The sequence below is a fragment of the Bombina bombina genome, chromosome 2 (genome assembly GCF_027579735.1).
Source record: "Bombina bombina isolate aBomBom1 chromosome 2, aBomBom1.pri, whole genome shotgun sequence".
Taxonomy (NCBI): Eukaryota; Metazoa; Chordata; class Amphibia; order Anura; family Bombinatoridae; genus Bombina; species Bombina bombina.
This window is the reverse complement of record NC_069500.1, coordinates 419,507,582-419,528,103: the sequence shown is the minus strand read 5'-3', so window position 1 is coordinate 419,528,103 and position 20,522 is coordinate 419,507,582. Positions and strand designations below refer to the sequence as shown.

At 37.7% G+C, this 20,522-nt stretch overlaps 1 protein-coding gene across 1 annotated transcript in view; it reads left to right on the top strand.

The window, feature by feature from the left end:
- Positions 1-20,522, top strand: part of PI4KA (phosphatidylinositol 4-kinase alpha) — a 442,522-nt gene that overhangs the window by 287,742 nt on the left and 134,258 nt on the right. Inside the window, 6 exon segments of the mRNA XM_053701959.1 lie at positions 2,298-2,390; positions 2,745-2,901; positions 3,000-3,127; positions 4,075-4,233; positions 4,580-4,731; positions 4,854-4,961. Of these exon segments, the coding sequence (XP_053557934.1) occupies positions 2,298-2,390; positions 2,745-2,901; positions 3,000-3,127; positions 4,075-4,233; positions 4,580-4,731; positions 4,854-4,961 (797 nt within the window).

Below are 20,522 nucleotides of genomic sequence, written 5' to 3'. Positions count from 1 at the left end.
TGTAGCTGTTTATTTTTTATGGCTTTTCAAATAAAGACTTATTGTTTTTAAGTTACCCACAGCAGTGCCTGCATCTTTTTCTTTTTCCTTCATCTGGAAATATTAAATATTTGCAGTAAGGAAGGTAGTGTAAATAGATGTTAAAAGGGTATAGGTCGGCTCGACAAACCCAGTAGCCAGTGAGACATTGGCTCCTAGAGTTTTACCCCTGGCTCCTAACTTTGTGGATTATTGTCCATATATCTGTATACAAATACCACTGTCTGGCTCCTAAATATTCTTACTGGCTCCTAAATTTTAAACAGATTTGTCGACCCCTGGTGTAGGATATTGGTATATTGGTATGTGTTAGAAATGGAAAATGTGATTTAGTTAAAATGTAAAAGTGAAGAGATAACTGAAAAAATGTGCAAACCGTTAAATCAGTGATCTGAAAAATCTACTTAGGCTTGTTTGTTGTGGACATCATGAATGTATAATTACAAATATGATTTTTTTTCTATTTTGTCACTTTAATAAGGTAGATTTCATGAGGTCTGTGACTATTCATTGGAATATTTTTCAAATTGTATTTTCTCAAATTTGCGCTTATTCAGCTTTTATTGAAAGGCTGCTTATTAATCAAGAATATTGGAAATTATATATTTAATCCAAATGAACATTTGCAAATGAATTGTCAAAACGATCAAGTTCTGTATGGTCTGAAGTCAGTGGTGGAACTTTTGAATAGAAGGCCCCAGAGCAAGAAAAGTGCCCTATACATAATAATATTCAATGATTTCTTAAATTAATACAAAGAAAACCACTGATATATAAATATGCCAACTGTATGTCCAGTGGACACCTTAGATCATATGTATTGCTCTTCAACCAAATTACAATTATAGCCCAGCTGTCCCCTTTATACCATTTATATGAGCAAAGGGGGTCTTAGATCAGGTGTGTGCGGCAGTCACCCCCCATTAGACCAACTTATTGAGGAGTCCGATCAAATACCGGCACCTTGCAGCACCTATTATGCCAAATATACGACAAACTAAGACTTAAGATCAGGTTCATAGGCTTTTGTTTTTAGTTGATGACAGTGTCTTCTTTTTAAACTTAAAGGGACGTTAAACACTAAATACTTTTCATGCATGTCCCTCTACTTATGAATGCCTTCAGGTTTCTGAAGGAGAGTTGCTGCACATGTGCAAACAGGTCAACACTGGAATGTAAGGGAAAGAGATTTCAATATGGCGGCACCCGTGACTAGAGGGAGGTGGCAAATGATCTAAAGCATATGCTTACAAAATGTATTTAGTGTTTAATGTCCCTTTAACAATTAAAATTCATGTATTGAAGTTTTTAAATGATTTTATGCAATGATTTTTGGAAACATTATGTGTTACCTGGGTGAGTTTAGGGTGAATTCTTTCTTTACCCTTTTAAATCTCTACTGTGGATCAATAGGATAATCGGCCTTCTGAAATATACGTTGTAAGGTTGTAGCAACTAATGAAAAGAAAACCATGTGATCATTAATTAATATTCCCTTTCTGAATAATTTCCATAAAATGTAATTTTTATTTTTTCATGTCAATTATTCTTCAGTATAAAGCCCAACAGTGCAATAATGCTGTTTGTATGAAATTACTTATTTATACCCTGTAGAAATCACTACTACCATGACATACTGAAGTGTCACTTTAAATATATTGAATATTTGAAGAGTCAATGTAATCAAGTAGTTGTAAGGTTTCAGAAACAACATACAATTCATGGATTTTTTTCTTCTTCTGTTGTTGCAACCTTAGCAAACTGGATTATGGGATAATATAATGGTAATACCAGATTACCTGTGTGGACCCTTCTTATCCTCTCGGCTAATGCCTATCTTATCTGCAATTCTCTCTTGTTAAAATATCAATTTTAAAGGGACATTGCACTCAAAAATTATCTTTTATATGGAAAGCAGACAAAATATCAAGTAAAAGTTGTTTCATTTTAAACTACAAATGATACAGGATATCAGCTTTGTACTTTGTGCTATTTCCCATTGGCCAATAACAACAATTGCTTATTATACTTATCAGCCAATGAGCATTTGTCTAGAGTACACAACTGATACTGCTGTATTAGCTTGAATTTAAAATTAAACAGTGTTTACTTCTACATATTTTTTATTAGGCATAGACATGAGCATGTTTAAATTCTGCTCTTTCCAATTAATGATTTTTGAGTACGATGTCTGTTAATAGTTCTATAGATCAGGAAACAGCATTTATCTGTAAATTGCACTTCTTCATTCAATACAGTTAACACAATTAACAGAGCGCCCAGCCTGTGTCAAGAAAGATTATTCCAACTTTATGGCGTCGCTGAACCTACGTAATCGCTATGCTGGAGAGGTTAGTCACTTCACATTCAATACTGACAATCTATTCCTTGCTACAGTGTAGAGTCCTTTGTATTTTGCTTTTACAAAAGTGTTTCAGATGAACCTCCTATTATTTATTTGACAGATTTTTAGATGCTTCTTTTTTAATTGTGTATATTGTTTGATCTGCTGTAGATATATTTAAAATTTTGTGTTCACATTATTTAAATTGTTAAATAAGCCATAACATTTTATTGATTTTGTATTAAGGAATTTAAAAAGAAAATTAAACAATACATTAAAAATAATACATTCTTGTGAATATCTGTGTTCTGGTCACTACAAAAATTTTTCCTGGGTGAACATATTCTCCTTTTTTGAGCAGGTTGCTGGTATGATTGAGTTTTCAAATGCCACTGGCCGAATGTCTGATCTAAACAAGCTGATGCTGAAGCAGCTAAATGATGCTTTGGATTCAAGGCAGCCCGAGGCTTATACTCAGGTTATGTTTAAACTCACAGCCATGCTCATCAGCTGCAAAGGTAATTGTTCTGTTTCGCTTCTTCATCTCCATATAAAATTCAATAATCTCACGGTAGAGTTTAGTAAATGTGTTCATTTGCTTCTCACTGTTTTCTAGAATGTGATGCACAACTTTTACATCATCTTTGTTGGGCTCCCTTACGTATGTTCACTGATCATGGCATGGAAACAGCAGTCGCATGCTGGGAGTGGCTGCTAGCAGCAAAAAATGGAATTGAAGTGCCGGTAAGGATCTACCAACACAGTATTTTACAAAAATTAACATCTTGCTTTTATATATATATATACTGCACAAACTGGAACGCACTCACTGGTCTTATAAAGTAAACCACTTTTAATCAAGTGCCATGTGAAAGTTTTCGGGTCTTACCCTGTCTGATGACAGGGTAAGACCCGAAAACATTCACATGACACTTGATTAAAAGTTATTTACTTTACAAGACCGGTGAGTGTGTTCCAGTTTGTGCAGCTCATGCGTTTCTTTGTAGTGCACACCAGCAGATTATTGTTGCAGTAAATGTGTTTCAGCCTTTACGTGGGATTGTATGCATGTATGTATGTGTATATATATATATATATATATATATATATATATATATATATAATATATATATATATATATAAAAGTGTAGGCGATTCACTGTGTTGTCTGCGCTCCTCCCGCAGTCCTGTGTAGTGAACGGAGCCCGGCACAATGGAGAGTGGGCGGGGGACACACCCCTGTTGTAATCCAATCAGGAAGGCTGCCACTTCAGGCGTGTCTGCCACACACGCCCCAAACAGAGATAGAATGCAGGGTGCAGAGATGGCGCTCTGATAGAAAGGAAAGTTATTTAGAAAGTGCTGTCAGCACAATGAAAGATTCCAGGCAGCAGGGTAAAAAATGCATGGGGATCTGCTCACTTGCCTGATTGCTAGAGTCACTGCTGGCTCTGTATAGGACATCCTGGTCTTGTCCTTTTTAACTTTTGGAATAAAGTTCGTTTTTATTTTTTACCCTGCTGCCTGGAATCTTTCATTGTGCTGACAGCACTTTCTAAATAACTTTCCTTTCTATCAGAGCGCCATATATATATATAGAGAGAGAGAACCAGATACAATAGAGGAGTCTTGTATATAGTTTTCAAATCCTTTCCCCTGATTTACTATGTCTTATTTATTTATTTTTGTAGTTTATGAGGGAGATGGCTGGTGCTTGGCAAATGACAGTGGAACAGAAAGCTGGAATATTCTCAGCAGAGCAGAAAGAAGCAGATCCACTGGCTGCCTCAGAGCAGAGTCAACCTCATCCCTGTCCTCCAGAAGGGAACCCCCATTACATCTGGATAGATGTAGGTGATATACGCTATTAAAACATGCCGGGGTCACTAACATGATGCTGTCTTCCTGATAATTCTCTATATCCACAGCTTTAGTTAAATGATCATTTTATATAGAGATTATAGGCCAATTCGTTGCATTTGAACTATCTTTTTTATTTTTGGAGGTAGATACAGCTATTCTAAATGTTCTACCTTAATAGAAACCAAATTACTCCATCCTTTTCTCTATCCATTTCTTTATCTTGGCCTCACTTTGTTTTTCTTGCTTTGTATCTCTCTTTCTGACTCTCACTATTGATGAGCATTATTATTTTACAACCATCCTGTTCTTGTTTTCTCTTTTTTTCCCATTCAGTTTCTGGTGCAAAGATTTGAAATTGCCAAATACTGTAGCTCAGATCAAGTAGAAATCTTCTCCAGCCTTCTGCAGCGCTCTCTCTCTCTGAATATTGGAGGGGGTAAGGGGAACCTTAACCGGCATGTGGCAGCAATTGGATCCCGATTCAAGTGAGCTTCCATTTGTATGAAATCCTTATGTGCATTTTGTATCAAGGGAAGACACAATTGCATTTAAAATATAACTCACACTGTTTCAATTAATACATTTTTACTTTTGTCCCTTTATTTAGGTTACTGACTCTTGGGTTGTCGCTTCTGCATGCAGATGTAGTCCCAAATGCCACCATACGAAATGTCTTGAGAGAGAAGATCTACTCCACATCATTTGACTATTTTAGGTAGGGTTTACAGTTGAGCAGAATTATTTGTCTTTCCGACATACTGTCGCTCCTGCATGCGGATGTAGTCCCAAATCCCACCATACGAAATGTCTTGAGAGAAAGAAGATCTACTCCGAGTCTGCAGCATTTGACTTTTTTAGGTAGGGTTTACAGTTGAGCAGTATTATTTTTCTTTCCGACATACTGTCGCTCCTGCGTGCGGATGTAGTCCTAAATCCCACCATACGAAATGTCTTGAGAGAAAGAAGATCTTCTCCGAGTCAACAGAATTTGACTATTTTAGGTAGGGTTTAGAGTTGAGCAGTATTATTTGTCTTTCCGACATACTGTCGCTTCTGCATGCTGGCGTAGTTCCAAATGTCACCATACCAAATGTCTAGAGAAAGAAGATCTACTCCACAGCATTTGACTATTTTAGAGTTCTGAATTTGAGGCCTTAAATGCTCTTAAATGGGTCATTGTTTCATACTGTGGAAAATTGGTAGAGTGACAGATCATTTGGAAATGTGAAGTACTAAATACCTTTCTGATCTTAAAAAGGTTATTATATGTGTTGTGGAAATTGGGTGCATAGGAAAATGTCTGCTTTCACTACATAACCAGAATTATGAAGAAGAATGAAACTTTATGCAGTAGGCATGTCATAGTAAATGGATTTTAGAAAGAGCAGAACTATCACATTTAAATGTATCATTTTGTACCTATTTAAAGGGATAGGAAAGTAAAAATTAAACTTGCATGAATCAGAGCATGTCATTTCTTTCATGTAATTAACAAGAGTCCATGAGCTAGTGACGTATGGGATATACATTCCTACCAGGAGGGGCAAAGTTTCCCAAACCTTAAAATGCCTATAAATACACCCCTCACCACACCCACAAATCAGTTTTACAAACTTTGCCTCCAAGGGAGGTGGTGAAGTAAGTTTGTGCTAGATTCTACGTTGATATGCGCTCCGCAGCAAGTTGGAGCCCGGTTTTCCTCTCAGCGTGCAGTGAATGTCAGAGGGATGTGAAGAGAGTATTGCCTATTGAATGCAGTGATCTCCTTCTACGGGGTCTATTTCATAAGGTTCTCTGTTATCGGTCGTAGAGATTCATCTCTTACCTCCCTTTTCAGATCGACGATATACTCTTATATTTACCATTTCCTCTACTGATTCTCATTTCAGTACTGGTTTGGCTTTCTACAAACATGTAGATGAGTGTCCTGGGGTAAGTAAGTCTTATTTTCTGTGACACTCTAAGCTATGGTTGGGCACTTTATTTATAAAGTTCTAAATATATGTATTCAAACATTTATTTGCCTTGACTCAGAATGTTCAACTTTCCTTATTTCCAGACAGTCAGTTTCATATTTGGGATTATGCATTGAATTATCATATTTTTTCTTACCTCAAAAATTTGACTTTTTTCCCTGTGGGCTGTTAGGCTCGCGGGGGCTGAAAATGCTTCATTTTATTGCGTCATTCTTGGCGCGGACTTTTTTGGCGCAAAAATTCTTTTCCGTTTCCGGCATCATACGTGTCGCCGGAAGTTGCGTCATTTTTTGACGTTATTTTGCGTCAAAGATGTCGGCGTTCCGGATGTGGCGTCATTTTTGGCGCCAAAAGCATTTAGGCGCCAAATAATGTGGGCGTCTTTTTTGGCGCTAAAAAATATGGGCGTCATTTTTGTCTCCACATTATTTAAGTCTCATTATTTATTGCTTCTGGTTGCTAGAAGCTTGTTCACTGGCATTTTTTTCCCATTCCTGAAACTGTCATTTAAGGAATTTGATCAATTTTGCTTTATATGTTGTTTTTTTCTTTTACATATTGCAAGATGTTCCACGTTGCAACTGAGTCAGAAGATACTACAGGAAAATCACTGCACAGTGCTGGAGCTACCAAGCTAAGTCTGCTATAAACTTTTGGTATCTGTTTCTCCAGCTGTTATTTGTATTGCATGTCATGTCAAACTTATTAATGCAGATAAAATTTCCTTTAGTACTGTTTCATTACCTGTTGCTGTCCGTCAACATCTAATTTTCAGAGTGTTCCTGATAACATAAGAGATTTTATTTTTTAAATCCATTAAGAAGGCTATGTCTGTTATTTCTCCTTCTAGTATACATAAAAGTCTTTTAAAACTTCTCTTTTTTTCAGATGAATTTTTAAATGAACATCATCATTCTGATACTGATAATGGTTCTTCTGGTTCAGAGGTTTCTGTCTCAGAGGTTGATGCTGATAAATCTTTGTATTTGTTCAAGATGGAATTTATTCGTTCTTTACTTAAAGAAGTGTTATTTGCATTAGAAATAGAGGATTCTGGTCCTCTTGATGCTAAATGTAAACGTTTAAATAAGGTTTTTAAATCTCCTGTAGTTATTCCAGAAGTGTTTTATCTCCCTGATGCTATTTCTGAAGTAATTTCCAGGGAATGGAATAATTTGGGTAATTTATTTACTCCTTCTAGACGTTTAAGCAAATTATATCCTGTGCCATCTGACAGATTAGAGTTTTTTGGGACAAAAATCCCTAAGGTTATGGGGCTGTCTCTACTCCTGCTAATGTACTACTATTCCTATGGCAGATAGTACTTCATTTAAGGATCCTTTAGATAGGAAAATTGAATCTTTTCTAAGAAAAGCTTACTTATGTTCAGGTAATCTTCTTAGACCTGCTATATTTTTAGCGGATGTTGCTGCAGCTTCAACTTTTTGGTTAGAAGCTTTAGCGCAACAAGTAACAGATCATAATTTTATAGCATTATTATTATTCTATAACATGCTAATAATTTTATTGGTGATACCATCTTTTGATATCATTAGAGTTGATGTCAGGTATATGTCTCTAGCTATTTTAGCTAGAAAAGCTTTATGGATTAAACTTGGAATGCTGACATGTCTTCTAAGTCAACTTTGCTTTCCCTTTCTTTCCAGGGTAAATAATCATTTCGTTCCTTTCCTCAACAAGGAACAAAAGCCTGATCCTTCATCCTCAGGAGCGGTATCAGTTTGGAAACTATTTCCAGTTTGGAATATATCCAAGCCTTATAGAAACCTATAGCCAGCTCCTAAGTACCTATGAAGGTGCGGCCCTTATTCCAGCTCAGCTGGTATGGGGCAGATTACGTTTTCTTCAAAGAAATTTGGATCAATTCCGTTCTTAATCTCTGGTTTCAGAAACATTGTTTCAGAAAGGTACAGAATTGGCTTCAAGTTAAGGCCTCCTGCTAAGAGATTCTTTTCTTTCCCGTGTCCCAGTTGACACAGCAAGGCTCAGCATTTCTGAAATGTGTTTCAGATCTAGAGTTGGCTGGAGTATTTATGCCAGTTCCAGTTCTGGAACAGGGGCTGGGGTTTTATTTTATCTCTTCATTGTACCAAAGAAGGTCAATTCCTTCAGACCAGTTCTGGATCTATCATTATTGAATCGTTATGTTAGGATACCAACATTCAAGATGGTTACTGTAGGACTATCCTGCCTTTTGTTTAGCAAGGGCATTATATGTCTACAATAGATTTACAGGATGTGTATCTGCATATTCCGATTCATCCAGATCACTTTTAGTGTCTGAGATTCTCTTTTTAGACAAGCATTACCAGTTTTGTGGCTCTACTGTTTGGCCTAGCCTCAGTTCCAAGAATTTTTTTCAAAGGTTCTCGGTGCCCTTCTTTCTGTAATCAGAGAATAGGGTTTTGGTATTTCCTTATTTGGACGATATCTAGGTACTTGCTCAGTCTTCTCATTTTCGAAGAATCTCATACGAATCGACTTGTGTTGTTTCTTCAAGTTCATGGTTGGAGGATCAATTTACCAATCAATTCATTGATTCCTCAGACAAGGGTAACCTTTTTAGGTTTCTAGATAGATTCAGTGTCTATGACTCTGTCCTTGTCAGACAAGAGAAGTTTAACATTGATATCAGCTTGTCAAAACCTTCAGTCACAATCATTCCCTTTGGTAGCCTTATGCATGGAAATGTTGGGTCTTAGGACTGCCGCATCAGATGCGATCTCCTTTGCTCGTTTTCACATGCGACCTCTTCAGCTCTGTATGCTGAACCAATGGTGCAGGGATTACTCAAAGATATCTCAATTAATATCTTTAAACCGATTTTACGACACTCTCTGACATGGTGGACAGATCACCATCGTTTAGTTCAGGGGGCTTCTTTGTTCTTCCGACCTGGACTATAATCTCAACAGATACAAGTCTTACAGGTTGGGGAGCTGTGTGGGGGTATCTGACGGCACAAGGGGTTTGGGAATCTCAGGAGGTGAGATTTCCGATCAATATTTTGGAACTCCGTGCAATTTTCAGAGCTCTTCAGTCTTGGCCTCTTCTGAAGAGAGAGTTGTTCATTGTTTTCAGATAAGACAATGTCACAACTGTGGCATACATCAATCATCAAGGAGGGACTCACAGTCCTCTGGCTATGAAAGAAGTATCTCGAATTTTGGTTTGGGCGGAATCCAGCTCCTGTCTAATCTCTGCGGTTTATATCCCAGGTATGGACAATTGGAAAGCGGATTATCTCAGTCGCCAAACGTTGCATCCGGGCGAATGGTCTCTTCACCCAGAGGTATTTCTTCAGATTGTTCAAATGTGGGAACTTCCAGAAATAGATCTGATGGCTTCTCATCTAAACAAGAAACTTCCCAGGTATCTGTCCAGATCCCGGGATCCTCAGGCGGAGGCAGTGGATGCATTTTCACTTCCTTGGAAGTATCATCCTGCCTATATCTTTCCGCCTCTAGTTCTTCTTCCAAGAGTAATCTCCAAGATTCTGAAGGAATGCTCGTTTGTTCTGCTGGTAGCTCCGGCATGGCCTCACAGGTTTTGGTATGCGGATCTTGTCCGGATGGCCTCTTGCCAACCGTGGACTCTTCCGTTAAGACCAGACCTTTTGTCTCAAGGTCCTTTTTTCCATCAGGATCTGAAATCCTTAAATTTAAAGGTATGGAGATTGAACGCTTGATTCTTGGTCAAAGAGGTTTCTCTGACTCTGTGATTAATACTATGTTACAGGCTCGTAAATCTGTATCCAGAGAGATATATTATAGAGTCTGGAAGACTTATATTTCTTGGTGTCTTTCTCATCATTTTTCTTGGCATTCTTTTAGAATACCGAGAATATTACAATTTCTTCAGGATGGTTTAGATAAGGGTTTGTCCGCAAGTTCCTTGAAAGGTCAAATCTCTGCTCTTTCTGTTCTTTTTCACAGAAAGATTGCTATTCTTCCTGATATTCATTGTTTTGTACAAGCTTTGGTTCGTATAAAGCCTGTCATTAAGTCAATTTCTCCTCCTTGGAGTTTGAATTTGGTTCTGGGGGCTCTTCAAGCTCCTCCATTTGAACCTATGCATTCATTGGATATTAAATTACTTTCTTGGAAAGTTTTGTTCCTTTTGGCCATCTCTTCTGCCAGAAGAGTTTCTGAATTATCTGCTCTTTCTTGTGAGTCTCCTTTTCTGATTCTTCATCAGGATAAGGCGGTGTTGCGAACTTCTTTTGAATTTTTACCTAAAGTTGTGAATTCCAACAACATTAGTAGAGAAATTGTGGTTCCTTCATTATGTCCTAATCCTAAGAATTCTAAGGAGAAATCGTTGCATTCTTTGGATGTTGTTAGAGCTTTGAAATATTATGTTGAAGCTACGAAATCTTTCTGTAAGACTTCTAGTCTATTTGTTACCTTTTCCGGTTCTAGGAAAGGCCAGAAAGCTTCTGCCATTTCTTTGGCATCTTGGTTGAAATCTTTAATTCATCTTGCCTATGTTGAGTCGGGTAAAATTCCGCCTCAGAGAATTACAGCTCATTCTACTAGGTCAGTATCTACTTCCTGGGCGTTTAGGAATGAAGCTTCGGTTGACCAGATCTGCAAAGCAGCAACTTGGTCCTCTTTGCATACTTTTACTAAATTCTACCATTTTGATGTATTTTCTTCTTCTGAAGCAGTTTTTGGTAGAAAAGTTCTTCAGGCAGCGGTTTCAGTTTGAATCTTCTGCTTATGTTTTTTGTTAAACTTTATTTTGGGTGTGGATTATTTTCAGCAGGAATTGGCTGTCTTTATTTTATCCCTCCCTCTCTAGTGACTCTTGTGTGGAAAGATCCACATCTTGGGTAGTCATTATCCCATACGTCACTAGCTCATGGACTCTTGTTAATTACATGAAAGAAAACATAATTTATGTAAGAACTTACCTGATAAATTCATTTCTTTCATATTAACAAGAGTCCATGAGGCCCACCCTTTTTTGTGGTGGTTATGATTTTTTTGTATAAAGCACAATTATTCCAATTCCTTATTTTATATGCTTCGTACTTTTTTTCTTATCACCCCACTTCTTGGCTATTCGTTAAACTGATTTGTGGGTGTGGTGAGGGGTGTATTTATAGGCATTTTAAGGTTTGGGAAACTTTGCCCCTCCTGGTAGGAATGTATATCCCATACGTCACTAGCTCATGGACTCTTGTTAATATGAAAGAAATGAATTTATCAGGTAAGTTCTTACATAAATTATGTTTTTAAGACATTTTTAAATTCACTTCTATTTTCAAATGTGCTTCGTTCTCTTGGTATCCCTTGTTGAAAAAGAATACGTTATAGTAAAAGGTAGGGGAAAATGCGCTCCAAATAGAGATAACTGTCTATGAATGAATTATGATAGAATTTAAATCAAAATATATAAAATATTGATATTTAATAAACGGCAGACAATATATATATATATATATATATATATATATATATATATATATATTGAACCAAGAGAGGGTAAAATATAAGGGCGCTTAATGTAGAGAGCTGGTAATACGTATATATAGTAAGAAGCTATAATTTAAAAAAGTCACAATATAGGACCGCTAGATAATATATAAGGGATGGAAAAAATAGTTAAAAAACAAATACATATATAATTCTCTCACTGTATATAGATGGAAATATTACAAATATCAAATGTCAAAAGCAAGCTATAGCATAGATACACTGGTCTAACAGATGATACTATTGGGCTAAAACACCACAGGTGACAGTAATAGTTCACAGTACATAAAATCAATACATGCAAATACAAAAGTAAATCCACAAAAAATACATGCAAATAAAGTCCATAGGTGATACTGTGTGCAGAAAAGGAAAGGGTGGAAATCCCAAAGTAGCGGATCACACTATCCCCTCAGGGGGTTCTACTTACTCTCCTTAACTTCAATCTGTATGAGGTAAGTGTCGCGTAGGGTAAGTAGAGTGTCTTTCCTTGTAGTGGCAAGTATCCTTAGGCTTGTTGCTGTCTCCCAGAACTTTCACTCACATAGATGGAATGAGAAAAGCAGAAAGACAATAATAGTGCAACCCCGTTTTTATGGTCTAAAGCACAATATTATAAAGAATAACACTCACACTAGGCAACCTCAAATATATATGAGGTATTTTATTGACATAATAGGATAAAACCAGGTAATGGCATAACCATAGTAGTAAGTGATTGCAGTATCCGTTTTATGAAGACGGTTTTTACAAACAGATGCGATAAAGTTCATAAGCCAGAATATGGCATGAATAACATAGTACATAGAAGTCCTAACGCGTTTCGAAGGTCTGTACCGTACACAACCTTCTTCTTCAGAGGAAAAAAGATATATATATAATTACCGGTATATGTACAAAAAGAATCGGATGCTGGCATCTACATAAAAATCATGTTAAAACATGTTCATGTGTATACAGTAAAATTGCCGATTGGCATATAAACAGGATAAAAATGGATAAGAAATACAAGACAAAATGGGGTCGTATTCGTATCACAGTCTTGTGAGCATCAAAGTCTTTATTGGACCCACTTGCAATAGCACGAGATTAGTCTATTGAAGTGCAGAAGGAATATTTTAAGTGCGGACCAATCGTTGCTAACAGTACCTTTACCTTGCGTTTGTGAACGCTTGGTTTCTCAAATCGTCGTCTGTTCCAGTGGATAGAACTTCATGGTCACGTGACCTATGCTTCTCCCTTCCGATTGGTTAGTGGGTCTGTCTTTTAAAACAGAACGTTTTCTTGCAAGGGATTTAATGTATCCCTTGTGTATATTGTAACTGAAAGAATCATGTTACACTGTTAAACCTGTTCAGCTTGTGTGGCTGACGATCAAAGTAGTTAGGACTTCTTTTTCTTTCTCACAACAAGATCAGTTAGAGCGTCACAACAGGATTTAAAAGTCAGAGACACTCATTATGTACACAAAGTGCTGGATAAACCTGTTGTGCTCCACCAACCTTTTATACGTGAAGGAGTAAAATCAACATATAGGAGTTTCAGAAGTGTTAGTGATCATAGAATGAGAGCGCCATAACAGGTTTTTCTTTCATGTAATTAGCAAGAGTCCATGAACTAGTGACGTATGGGATATACATTCCTACCAGGAGGGGCAAAGTTTCCCAAACCTCAAAATGCCTATAAATACACCCCTCACCACACCCACAAATCAGTTTTACAAACTTTGCCTCCTATGGAGGTGGTGAAGTAAGTTTGTGCTAGATTCTACTTTGATATGCGCTCCGCAACAGGTTGGAGCCCGGTTTTCCTCTCAGCGTGCAGTGAATGTCAGAGGGATGTGAGGAGAGTATTGCCTATTTGAATGCAATGATCTCCTTCTACGGGGTCTATTTCATAGGTTCTCTGTTATCGGTCGTAGAGATTCATCTCTTACCTCCCTTTTCAGATCGACGATATACTCTTATATATATACCATTACCTCTGCTGATTTTCGTTTCAGTACTGGTTTGGCTTTCTACAACATGTAGACGAGTGTCCTGGGGTAAGTAAGTCTTATTTTCTGTGACACTCTAAGCTATGGTTGGGCGCTTTTTTATAAAGTTCTAAATATATGTATTCAAACATTTATTTGCCTTGACTCAGGATGTTCAACATTCCTTATTTTCAGACAGTCAGTTTCATATTTGGGATAATGCATTTGAATCAATCATTTTTTCTTACCTTAAAAAATTTGACTTTTTCCCTGTGGGCTGTTAGGCTCGCGGGGGCTGAAAATGCTTCATTTTATTGCGTCATTCTTGGCGCAGACTTTTTTGGCGCAAAAAATCTTTTCTGTTTCTGGCGTCATACGTGTCGCCGGAAGTTGCTTCAACTTTTTGGTTGGAAACTTTAGCGCAACAAGTAACAGATCATGATTCTCAAAACATTATTATTCTTCTTCAACATGCTAATAATTTTATCTGTGATGCCATTTTTGATATTATCAGAGTTGATGTCAGGTTTATGTCTCTAGCTATTTTAGCTAGAAGAGCTTTATGGCTTAAAACTTGGAATGCTGATATGTCTTCTAAATCGACTCTACTTTCCCTTTCTTTCCAGGGTAATAAATTATTTGGTTCTCAGTTGGATTCTATTATCTCAACTGTTACTGGTGGGAAAGGAACTTTTTTACCACAGGATAAAAAATCTAAGGGTAAAAACAGGGCTAATAATCGTTTTCGTTCCTTTCGTTTCAACAAAGAACAAAAGCCTGATCCTTCATCCTCAGGAGCAGTTTCAGTTTGGAAACCATCTCCAGTCTGGAATAAATCCAAGCCTTCTAGAAAAGCAAAGCCAGCTTCTAAGTCCACATGAAGGTGCGGCCCTCATTCCAGCTCAGCTGGTAGGGGGCAGATTACGTTTTTTCAAAGAAATTTGGATCAATTCTGTTCACAATCTTTGGATTCAGAACATTATTTCAGAAGGGTACAGAATTGTTTTCAAGATAAGACCTCCTGCAAAGAGATTTTTTCTTTCCCGTGTCCCAGTAAACCCAGCAAAAGCTCAAGCATTTCTGAAATGTGTTTCAGATCTAGAGTTGGCTGGAGTAATTATGCCAGTTCCAGTTCTGGAACAGGGGCTGGGGTTTTATTCGAATCTCTTCATTGTACCAAAGAAGGAGAATTCCTTCAGACCAGTTCTGGATCTAAATATATTGAATCGTTATGTAAGGATACCAACATTCAAAATGGTAACTGTAAGGACTATCCTGCCTTTTGTTCAGCAAGGGCATTATATGTCTACAATAGATTTACAGGATGCATATCTGCATATTCCGATTCATCCAGCTCACTATCAGTTTCTGAGATTCTCTTTCCTAGACAAGCATTACCAGTTTGTGGCTCTGCCGTTTGGCCTAGCAACAGCTCCAAGAATTTTTACAAAGGTTCTCGGTGCCCTTCTATCTGTAATCAGAGAACAGGGTATTGTGGTATTTCCTTATTTGGACGATATCTTGGTACTTGCTCAGTCTTCACATTTAGCAGATTTTCATACGAATCGACTTTTGTTGTTTCTTCAAAATCATGGTTGGAGGATCAATTCACTAAAAAGTTCATTGATTCCTCAGACAAGGGTAACCTTTTTGGGTTTCCAGATAGATTCAGTGTCCATGACTCTGTCTTTGACAGACAAGAGATGTCTAAAATTGATTTCAGCTTGTCGAAACCTTCAGTCACAATCATTCCCTTCGGTAGCCTTATGCATTGAAATTCTAGGTCTTATGACTGCTGCATCGGACGCGATCCCCTTTGCTCGTTTTCACATGCGACCTCTTCAGCTCTGTATGCTGAACCAATGGTGCAGGGATTACACAAAGATATCTCAATTAATATCTTTAAAACCGATTGTACGACACTCTCTGACGTGGTGGACAGATCACCATCGTTTAGTTCAGGGGGCTTCTTTTGTTCTTCCGACCTGGACTGTAATTTCAACAGATGCAAGTCTTACAGGTTGGGGAGCTGTGTGGGGGTCTCTGACAGCACAAGGGGTTTGGGAATCTCAGGAGGTGAGATTACCGATCAATATTTTGGAACTCCGTGCAATTTTCAGAGCTCTTCAGTCTTGGCCTCTTCTGAAGAGATAATCATTCATTTGTTTTCAGACAGACAATGTCACAACTGTGGCATACATCAATCATCAAGGAGGGACTCACAGTCCTCTGGCTATGAAAGAAGTATCTCGAATTCTGGTTTGGGCGGAATCCAGCTCCTGTCTAATCTCTGCGGTTCATATTCCAGGAATAGACAATTGGGAAGCGGATTATCTCAGTCGCCAAACGTTGCATCCGGGCGAATGGTCTCTTCACCCAGAGGTATTTCTTCAGATTGTTCAAATGTGGGAACTTCCAGAAATAGATCTGATGGCTTCTCATCTAAACAAGAAACTTCCCAGGTATCTGTCCAGATCCCGGGATCCTCAGGCGGAGGCAGTGGATGCATTATCACTTCCTTGGAAGTATCATCCTGCCTATATCTTTCCGCCTCTAGTTCTTCTTCCAAGAGTAATCTCCAAGATTCTGAAGGAATGCTCGTTTGTTCTGCTCTTCCGTTAAGACCAGACCTTCTGTCGCAAGGTCCTTTTTTCCATCAGGATCTCAAATCCTTAAATTTAAAGGTATGGAGATTGAACGCTTGATTCTTGGTCAAAGAGGTTTCTCTGACTCTGTGATTAATACTATGTTACAGGCTCGTAAATCTGTATCTAGAGAGATATATTATAGAGTCTGGAAGACTTATATTTCTTGGCGTCTTTCTCATCATTTTTCCTGGCATTCTTTTAGAATTCCGAGAATTTTACAGTTTCTTCAGGATGGTTTAGATAAAGGTTTGTCCGCAAGTTCCTTGAAAGGTCAAATCTCTGCTCTTTCTGTTCTTTTTCACAGAAAGATTGCTAATCTTCCTGATATTCATTGTTTTGTACAAGCCTTGGTTCGTATAAAACCTGTCATTACGTCAATTTCTCCTCCTTGGAGTTTGAATTTGGTTCTGGGGGCTCTTCAAGCTCCTCCGTTTGAACCTATGCATTCATTGGACATTAAATTAGTTTCTTGGAAAGTTTTGTTCCTTTTGGCCATCTCTTCTGCCAGAAGAGTCTCTGAATTGTCTGCTCTTTCTTGTGAGTCTCCTTTTCTGATTTTTCATCAGGATAAGGCGGTGTTGCGAACTTCTTTTAAATTTTTACCTAAGGTTGTGAATTCCAACAACATTAGTAGAGAAATTGTAGTTCCTTCATTATGCCCTAATCCTAAGAATTCTAAGGAGAAATCATTGCATTCTTTGGATGTTGTTAGAGCTTTGAAATATTATGTTGAAGCTACTAAGACTTTCCGAAAGACTTCTAGTCTATTTGTCATCTTTTCCGGTTCTAGAAAAGGCCAGAAAGCTTCTGCCATTTCTTTGGCATCTTGGTTGAAATCTTTAATTCATCATGCCTATGTTGAGTCGGGTAAAACTCCGCCTCAGAGGATTACAGCTCATTCTACTAGGTCAGTTTCTACTTCCTGGGCGTTTAGGAATGAAGCTTCGGTTGATCAGATTTGCAAAGCAGCAACTTGGTCTTCTTTGCATACTTTTACTAAATTCTACCATTTTGATGTGTTTTCTTCTTCTGAAGCAGTTTTTGGTAGAAAAGTACTTCAGGCAGCTGTTTCAGTTTGAATCTTCTGCTTATGTTTTCATTTTAACTTTATTTTGGGTGTGGATTATTTTCAGCAGGAATTGGCTGTCTTTATTTTATCCCTCCCTCTCTAGTGACTCTTGCGTGGAAAGATCCACATCTTGGGTAATCATTATCCCATACGTCACTAGCTCATGGACTCTTGCTAATTACATGAAAGAAAACATAATTTATGTATGAACTTACCTGATAAATTCATTTCTTTCATATTAGCATGAGGCCCACCCTTTTTTTAGGTGGTTATGATTTTTTTGTATAAAGTACAATTATTCCAATTCCTTATTTTTTATGCTTTCGCACTTTTTTCTTATCACCCCACTTCTTGGCTATTCGTTAAACTGATTTGTGGGTGTGGTGAGGGGTGTATTTATAGGCATTTTGAGGTTTGGGAAACTTTGCCCCTCCTGGTAGGAATGTATATCCCATACGTCACTAGCTCATGGACTCTTGCTAATATGAAAGAAATGAATTTATCAGGTAAGTTCTTACATAAATTATGTTATTTTAAGCACAAACCACTTTTCTTTCATGTAATTAGCAAGAGTCCATGAGCTAGTGACGTATGGGATATACATTCCTACCAGGAGGGGCAAAGTTTCCCAAACCTCAAAATGCCTATAAATACACCCCTCACCACACCCACAATTCAGTTTTACAAACTTTGCCTCCGATGGAGGTGGTGAAGTAAGTTTGTGCTAGATTCTACGTTGATATGCGCTCCGCAGCAAGTTGGAGCCCGGTTTTCCTCTCAGCGTGCAGTGAATGTCAGAGGGATGTGAGGAGAGTATTGCCTATTTGAATGCAGTGATCTCCTTCTACGGGGTCTATTTCATAGGTTCTCTGTTATCGGTCGTAGAGATTCATCTCTTACCTCCCTTTTCAGATCGACGATATACTCTTATATATACCATTACCTCTGCTGATTCTCGTTTCAGTACTGGTTTGGCTTTCTACAAACATGTAGATGAGTGTCCTGGGGTAAGTAAATCTTATTTTCTGTGACACTCTAAGCTATGGTTGGGCACTTTGTTTATAAAGTTCTAAATATATGTATTCAAACATTTATTTGCCTTGACTCAGAATGTTCAACTTTCCTTATTTTTCAGACAGTCAGTTTCATATTTGGGATAATGCATTTGATTTAATCATTTTTTCTTACCTTCAAAAATTTGACTATTTTCCCTGTGGGCTGTTAGGCTCGCGGGGGCTGAAAATGCTTCATTTTATTGCGTCATTCTTGGCGCGGACTTTTTTGGCGCAAAAATTCTTTTCCGTTTCCGGCGTCATACGTGTCGCCGGAAGTTGCGTCATTTTTTGACGTTATTTTGCGCCAAAAATGTCGGCGTTCCGGATGTGGTGTCATTTTTGGCGCCAAAAAGCATTTAGGCGCCTAATAATGTGGGCGTCTTATTTGGCGCTAAAAAATATGGGCGTCGCTTTTGTCTCCACATTATTTAAGTCTCATTTTTCATTGCTTCTGGTTGCTAGAAGCTTGTTCTTTGGCATTTTTTCCCATTCCTGAAACTGTCATTTAAGGAATTTGATCAATTTTGCTTTATATGTTGTTGTTTTTTCTCTTACATATTGCAAGATGTCTCACGTTGCATCTGAGTCAGACGATACTACAGGAAAATCGCTGTCTAGTGCTGGATCTACCAAAGCTAAGTGTATCTGCTGTAAACTTTTGGTAGCTATTCCTCCAGCTGTTGTTTGTATTGATTGTCATGACAAACTTGTTAATGCAGATAATATTTCCTTTAGTAAAGTACCATTGCCTGTTGCAGTTCCTTCAACATCTAAGGTGCAGAATGTTCCTGATAACATGAGATTTTGTTTCTGAATCCATAAAGAAGGCTATGTCTGTTATTTCTCCTTCTAGTAAACGTAAAAAATCTTTTAAAACTTCTCTCCCTACAGATGAATTTTTAAATGAACATCATCATTCTGATTCTGATGACTCTTCTGGTTCAGAGGATTCTGTCTCAGAGGTTGATGCTGATAAATCTTCATATTTATTTAAAATGGAATTTATTCGTTCTTTACTTAAAGAAGTTCTAATTGCTTTAGAAATAGAGGATTCTGGTCCTCTTGATACTAATTCTAAACGTTTGGATAAGGTATTTAAATCTCCTGTGGTTATTCCAGAAGTTTTTCCTGTTCCTAATGCTATTTCTGCAGTAATTTCCAAAGAATGGGATAAATTGGGTAATTCATTTACTCCTTCTAAACGTTTTAAGCAATTATATCCTGTGCCGTCTGACAGATTAGAATTTTGGGACAAAATCCCTAAAGTTGATGGGGCTATTTCTACCCTTGCTAAACGTACTACTATTCCTACGTCAGATGGTACTTCGTTTAAGGATCCTTTAGATAGGAAAATTGAATCCTTTCTAAGAAAAGCTTATCTGTGTTCAGGTAATCTTCTTAGACCTGCTATATCTTTGGCTGATGTTGCTGCAGCTTCAACTTTTTGGTTGGAAACCTTAGCGCAACAAGTAACACATCATGATTCTCATGATATTATTATTCTTCTTCAGCATGCTAATAATTTTATCTGTGATGCCATCTTTGATATTATCAGAGTTGATGTCAGGTTTATGTCTCTAGCTATTTTAGCTAGAAGAGCTTTATGGCTTAAGACTTGGAATGCTGATATGGCTTCTAAATCAACTCTACTTTCCATTTCTTTCCAGGGTAACAAATTATTTGGTTCTCAGTTGGATTCTATTATTTCAACTGTTACTGGTGGGAAAGGAACTTTTTTACCACAGGATAAAAAATCTAAGGGTAAAAACAGAGCTAATAATCGTTTTCGTTCCTTTCGTTTCAACAAAGAACAAAAACCTGATCCTTCATCCTCAGGAGCAGTTTCAGTTTGGAAACCATCTCCAATCTGGAATAAATCCAAGCCAGCCAGAAAGGCAAAGCCTGCTTCTAAGTCCACATGAAGGTGCGGCCCTCATTCCACCTCAGCTGGTAGGGGGCAGGTTACGTTTTTTCAAAGAAATTTGGATCAATTCTGTTCACAATCTTTGGATTCAGAACATTGTTTCAGAAGGGTACAGAATTGGTTTCAAG